Genomic DNA, 7297 nt, shown 5'->3' on the forward strand with positions numbered 1-7297 from the left:
AGTCAGATTTTCATTGAGTTTGTTATTATTGCAAACACAGAAGAAGAGGAGATGATCAAGTTAAGCTTTGGTGCTATTTATTTATTGGTGAAAACCCTGTTTACTGAATGCATTTGAAGTTCAATTCAATATTAATGAAAGTCTGCTTATTATTAATGTACTAAACTATCTGATCACTATTTATACGAACAAGTCAAGAAGCAGACGGCCAATTATCAAATAACACTGTTTCCTGAGTGAAGGTTAGGAGGGGGATGGATCTTCTTGTTTCTAAAGATGATATTGACTAGAACCATAATGAAACAACACATTCTGCCCAAGATCCAAGAAGTGCCACCATCTTCAGCCATTAGAGCTGCTGCTTCATATGTCCCTGCTTTATCCCAGCCCTGCAGACAGCCTGTCCAGTGTTGCTTCCATCACTGCCGCGACCACAGCGGCTCAGATTTATTAATAAATACAAGGCAGACTATTAGGCAGAAGGAGAGTTGCATCATGTTATCAGTGAGGTGGGAACTTCTGTCAGACAGCAGAGTCTTTACCCTTAAAGGAGAAGTCCGGTCAGCAACGAATAATCAGTGGATCATTATCTATACCAAAAAATGAATACGTTTGCGGTGCTTTAAATTTAGCATTAATCAGTAAAAAAATAAAAACAATTATTTTCATCGCAATCACTGAGTCTGGGAGCGGCCATTTTTGCCCGAATATAGTAACCTCTCCCTCCTGCCATCTTCCGGCAGTGACGTCACAGTGCGGTAAGCCTAGCGCCATTCTCCCTGCTTTTTCAAGCAAAATCAATGGGAACTACTAGATACATCTGCAATCAACAACAATTATTGAAGTTTTCCAGAGGACTTCACCATTGAAGTTCACCAGACCTATAGTGAAACTGACAATGCCACATGCAACAGTTGGATGTTGGAATACATCAGGTAAAAGTGAAATAAAAAGAGTTATTTCACCTTTCCGATTCCTGATCCTCCACGGACGGGTTGGTCGTTGGATTNTTGTTATTATTGCAAACACAGAAGAAGAGGAGATGATCAAGTTAAGCTTTGGTGCTATTTATTTATTGGTGAAAACACAGTTTACTGAATGCATTTGGAGTTCAATTCAATAGTAATGAAAGTCTGGTCATTATTAATGTACTAAACTATCTGATCACTATTTATACAAACAAGTCAAGAAGCAGACAGTCGATTATCAAATAACACTGTTTCCTGAGTGATGGTTAGGAGGGGGGTGGATCATCTTGTCTCTAAAGATGATATTGACTAGAACCATAATGAAACAACACATTCTACTCAAGATCCAAGAAGTGCCACCATCTTCAGCCATTAGAGCTCAAGGAGAAGTCCGGTCAGTAACGAATAATCAGTGCATCATTATCTATACCAAAAAACGAATACGTTTGCGGTGATTTAAATTTAGCATTAATCAGTAAAAAATAAAAGCAATTATTTTCATCGCAATCACTGAGTCTGGGAGCGGCCATTTTTGCCCAAATATAGTAACACCTTCCTTCTGCCATCTTCCGGCAGTGACGTCATGGTGCGGTAAGCCTAGCGCCATTCTCCCCCCTTTTTCAAGCAAAATCAATGGGAACTACTGGACACATCTGCAATCAACAACAATTATTGAAGATTTCCAGAGCACTTCACCATTGAAATTCACCGGAGCTATAGTGAAACTGACAATGCCCACGTGCATGGCAGTTGGATGTTGGAATATATCGGGTAAAAGTGAAATAAAAAGAGTTATTTCACCTTTCCGATTCATGATCCTCCACGGACAGGTTGGTCGTTGGATCGCCAACTTGAAGAGGGAGGATTTGCCATTGAACTTCTGACCAGAGAAAAAACACATAATATGTAGCCAACATTTGGAAGAAGAATGTTTTCAAGATGACTTGGATAATAGCGCATTGTGACAAACACCAGATACAGCACTGGGACTTGATCAAGAGCCGATACCGCACCGTGACGTCACAAACCAGTAGGTGGCAGTAGTGTTCTTTGACAAACATGGATGCCTCAAGTAAAGCACATTCAAATGAAAATTACTCTGAATAAAAAAACACTTATCATTTATTGAACAGTATGTAATAATTTAATATTTAAAGTACTTTCAGAGGTTTGAATTCTGAATATGAGCGCACTTTTCTTTTAAGAACTGATTTACAACCAAAGGGGTGCTTCTCATTAATTGATTAATTTCACTGAATAAAAGCAGTTTCACTTTCAGAAATCTTTAGTGTGTTTAACATTCACCATTGAACTGTGCTGTTAATGATTTAGGGTCAGGAGTGAATTATTCTCTATCACACACCTGGAATACCACCAACATGGCTTCTTTTCATGCTTCAATATATAAATAACGATTATAAAATAGTTGGTTTTTAGTAATTTAGAAGGAACTAAATCACTGTGTAAATAAGTTTTTGTTAAAGCTGGAAACATGACCTTCAATCTTCCAGTTAGTTTCTATCAAGAAGTTTACTATTTTTAGTTAAACTTTAGTTTCTTTGCAGCTTAAAGAATGAAGTTTGAGCTCATTTATTGAAATGCTGGATATTTCTTTCTCCTCCCTTTAACTGGTTGGGCCTCAGAGCATAATAATCTCTTGTGGATTATACTTATTTTCAGTCTAATCTGCCAGACATTTGAAATATGCATTGACACGGTGGTGAAGAGCCTTCTTAACCTCCTGCTAATTCAGCCTCAGCCGAGGGTAAAATACCCACGACATCTCAGCCGTGGAGCATTTCCTGAGGTTACAAATCTCTACCAGACGAGACAGACGCTAATCCAGTTTTAATGCTGGTTTCTGCACCGAGCTGTGATGTTCAGACCAGATCATGTCCCTCTGTTTATGAAAAGAGAAATGAAATGCTGCTGACAGATCAGACTGGAGATAGTTTTCATCTGTTGGTGTAATATCACTAAATCAGGCATAGCTCACAGTCAGATATTGATCCAGCATAATAACTAAAGGCTATATTGTGATGGTAATGATAAAACATAGAGTCAGGTCCTCTTGTCTGCCTCTGAGATTTATAGTGAGTGAAACTCCTCTCAGCTCATAGCAGGAAGCTGAGGCTAAAGTTGAGACAGTAACAGATCGTCCAATGAGTCTCCATTTCTTCTTTAACTCCAGGTCAGAATCTGGATAGTTTAAAGGAAGCATAGTTTAGAGCAATGATTCCCAACCAGGGGAACTAGTTCCCCTAGTGGTCTACCAATGCATTACAGGGGGTCCGTGAAAACATTTCATATTTTACTTCCCAGATAAAGAATACAAGAAAATAGGGCTGGGATGGGTTTTACTCCGTAAGGACCTAAATGCAAAACAAACAAATATTTTATCAACCTAAATGATAAAAAAAAAATGTCTTAAACAACATCTACATAAAAGACTAGAGTGAGTTTCGGTGCACTATCCTCCCAGCAGCTTTAAGACGCTGTAACCACCACTGTTCCCCAACAACGTCAATAAGTTGTTACATTCATGCTGAATTTGCACAGTTTTTATGATAGTCAGTTAAACAACATGCCGCAGTCATTTTGGACATCTGAATGTCCATTAAAAATGTCCATATTATTTTCCAGGTGCACAGTATTTACAGCGTTAAAATACTTTACAGTTCAGTATTTTATTGTTTATCTATTAACTCTTCACTATTATGTTATTCTTATATATTTTTTCCAAGGTCCACATTTGTGTGAAAATTTCTTCTATAATCTTTTTGCTGCTGTAAACACCATAATTTTCCCATTGTGGGACAATAAAGAGATTTTCTATTCTATTCTATTCTATTCTACAACTTCTCTGTAAGTAAGAGTGGGAACACAGGGGAAAAGAAAAAGATCAGAAGAGAAGAGAAGAACAAACCAAAGCCGCTGCAGTAAATGATATATGGATAAAATCAAGTGTTTTATTAACACACAGCTGATTGATTAAAACAAAGTAAAAATGACATGGTATATCCAGTGTTGGGAGTAACGCGTTACAAAAGTAATGCATTACAGTAATGTATTACTTATTGATGTAACGCCGTAGTGTAAGGCATTACCAATAAATTTTCTGTAATATTTTATTTGGTAAATGTTCAGCAAAGCTTGCGTTACAACACTTATTTATAAAAAAAAAAAAAAAAAAACCGCGAGACATTTATGAAGGAGGATTAGGGTGGGTTTTACAGGAGTGGCGCGCTGCGCGAGACATGATTTCTGCGTAGTGCTCGCGCTTCCCAGTGGAAAAGCTAATGAAGATGAGAGAAGACGACTGTACATTCTTGAGATGGACGTATGCGCATAACTTCGAGTTTGTCAGAGAAAAGGACAAGAAGAACGCAATAGTCAAATGCAACCTTTGTGTAAAACCGAAAGAACTGTCAGTCCTCCAAGTGCACTTTATAGTTCCTGAAAAAGGATAAGATTTGTTCATCATGTGCACTTTGTTCATGACAGTTTTGTGTTTTAAACCTCTTGAATAAAAAAAAAAAAACAAAAAAAACAAACAAATCTTGTCATGACATTACCGAGTTTACATACAGTTCTGTTGTGTCTAATATTAATATACCCAAGCTATTCATGGATATTACCAGATAATTACTTTACCTCTACCATAATTTTAACAGACTTAAATTATTTGTGATTTTATCTGTCATCGTTTCTTGTCTTGAGACTTTACTTTGCCAATTATATGTTATATTGTTAGTAGCCTGGATAGCCCACAGTAATTTTGGAACATCATATTGCCTTCTACTGGATGTAAACTCCTCTGTTAACAATAACTATGTTACTTACATGTAATTTATTTTTACATTTTGTCATTTTAGAAATGGAAAGGTCTACCTTGTAGTTATTTTGGTGAAAGTAACTCAAAAATAATACAGGAGTAACGTAACGCATTACAATTCTGAGACAGTAATATTGTAATGTAAATAATTACTTCCAAATAACAGTAACAAGTAATCTATAATGTATTACAGTTTGGAAGTAACTTGCACATCACTGGGTATATCTGAATTTTTTATTTTTTTTTCTGGTTGGTCAAGTTTAGATGTGCGCATAGGGGACTGCTTCAGAAGAGCTTTAGTTTTTTGTTAAAAAACATAGATTTGCATAGATTGTATTCATTTTCCAGGAAACATATTTATGTTATTTTCTATTATTAAGAATAGTAAAATGTCTGAGCATTAAATGTTCCAGTTAAGGAAATTAAATAAATATTTTTAATTTTATAATCAGTTCTATTTTTAGAAAATAATCAACATATTTGACCATGGGGTACTGATGGTAAAATGGATACATATCAGAAAATGTTGGGAACCACTGGTTTAAACCATTGATTCCCTAAGTTAGCAACATGCATCAACAACATGGGGGTTTAAGATCCGCTGCAGAAATAAAACAATAAATACGATACTGAGAAAGAATATATGGATTTAAAGAGATGGCAAGAAAATGTTTTAATGCTAATTTTATTACTAATCAAATTTTTTTATTGTTTCTAATCCAAGCAACAGTTTTGGGTCATTAGTCCTAAAATGTTTGGGAGCCTTTGGTTCAGAACAGACCAATATAACCATCATCTGATGATGCCTTATGCACAACAATTGGTTCATTTTCATGTTTTACTTACTGTGTTTGTTGAAAGAACATAAACATTCTGACAAATTATCTTCTAAATTCAGATTTCAGACAGGATGACATAGATTAAACCAGAGCTCATTTATAACCTTAACATTAGAAAGGTTATAAATGGCCTGGTTGGTGCAGTAGGCCGTTCGTCAGTCTCATAGTCGTATTTGTAGGAAGTGGTGGCCTAGTAGTTACGACATAGAAGTTGGAATCCAGAGGTTCTGATTTCGAGCCCCACTCCCACAGACTGCCTCTCTGGGTCCCTGAGCAAGACCCTTAACCCCACACTGCTCCCCAGGTGCTGCACGATGGCAGCCCACTGCTGCCCAGGGGGGTGAGTTAAACACAGAGAGTTAATTTTGTTACTCTGTACTTGAGACAGTGTAATGACAGTAGAAAATAATAAAACTAAAACAGTAGAAAAAAAAATTTAAATGGAAATAAAACTTCACATATAATTAAAATATAAATCTAAAATCTAAAAAGGGATGGATGGGGAACGTCTCACAGAATCGGACCCATCTGCAATCTGGGCTCCACCTGGACAGATTTTCCCTGTTTTGATGCGGCTGTTACGTTACGTCACGTTGTTTTTTTTTTAACGTATATAACTACTGAGCCATTTAGAGACAGATATTTGTGTACAGTAGAGACTAAAGGTGAAAAGCACTCAGAAAAACATACTCAAGTAAAGCAAGGATTCAGAAAAAAGCCACTTAGCTACAGTAATGAAGTATTTATGTTTCGTTACTGGACACCTCTGCATGCCAGTGAGTTCACTGCAGCCCGTTCGCCTCCACAGACCCCAGATCTCAGCTCAGATCTCAGCTTGTGGTGAAACAGGAGGTTCACGTTATGGATGTACAGCTAGCAGCTATTTAACTGGCTGCTGACTGGATGTTTACAGTTAGCTTGATTTGGTCACTTCTTGCTGATTGTTCCTAAAGAGATCCCTGCTGCCGGGCAGGAGAAGGTCGCCCTCCTCTGCACAGCGATTCCCCTAATGGCTTTTTTGTAAATGAAAAGTGTTTTGTGCCTCATGTTGATGATGGTGATGATGGGAGTCCCTTCTGCATCTTTCAGAACACGTACACCAATGCAGACAAGCTGCTGGAAGCGGCCGAGCAGCTGGCTCAGACAGGAGAATGTGACCCAGAGGAAATCTACAAGGCAGCCAGACACCTGGAGGTGCGGATCCAGGACTTTGTTCGGCGGGTGGAGCACAGGAAGCTGCTGCTCGACATGTCCGTGTCCTTCCACACACACACCAAGGAGGTGGGCTGTGACCTTTGACCTTAGGTGGTCATACAGTGGCATGGATGGGCTCTGTGGATGGGCTGATGATGTGTGTGTGTGTGCAGCTTTGGTCGTGGATGGAGGAGCTGCAGAAGCAGCTGCTGGAAGACGTGAGCTGCGACTCGGTGGACTCGGTCCAGACTCTGATTCAACAGTTTCAGCAGCAGCAGACGGCGACGCTGGAGGCGACGCTTAATGTGATCAAAGAGGGGGAGGAGTTAATGCAGCAGCTCAGGTATCACACTGCGGCCCTGATGCTCAGCATGCTAACAGGAGAGCTGCTGTGCTCATGATTACTATAAACCTCGTTTAATTGTTAAATATATAATTTCTGTACATGGTTTTCATTTTAT

General features: G+C 38.3%; 1 protein-coding gene across 1 annotated transcript in view; it reads left to right on the forward strand.

Annotated features, from left to right (window-relative positions):
- The window catches only part of LOC107103746 (kalirin-like), a gene marked incomplete at its 3' end in the record, with an annotated part of 72886 nt that overhangs the window by 35504 nt on the left and 30085 nt on the right, over window positions 1-7297 (forward strand). Inside the window, exons 12-13 of the mRNA XM_015403560.1 lie at window positions 6732-6923; window positions 7010-7179. Coding sequence (XP_015259046.1) covers window positions 6732-6923; window positions 7010-7179 — 362 coding nt within the window. The remainder of the gene's footprint in view (window positions 1-6731; window positions 6924-7009; window positions 7180-7297) is intronic.

This window comes from Cyprinodon variegatus, unplaced genomic scaffold, assembly GCF_000732505.1.
Source record: "Cyprinodon variegatus isolate N-32 unplaced genomic scaffold, C_variegatus-1.0 Scaffold1520, whole genome shotgun sequence".
Classification (NCBI taxonomy): Eukaryota; Metazoa; Chordata; class Actinopteri; order Cyprinodontiformes; family Cyprinodontidae; genus Cyprinodon; species Cyprinodon variegatus.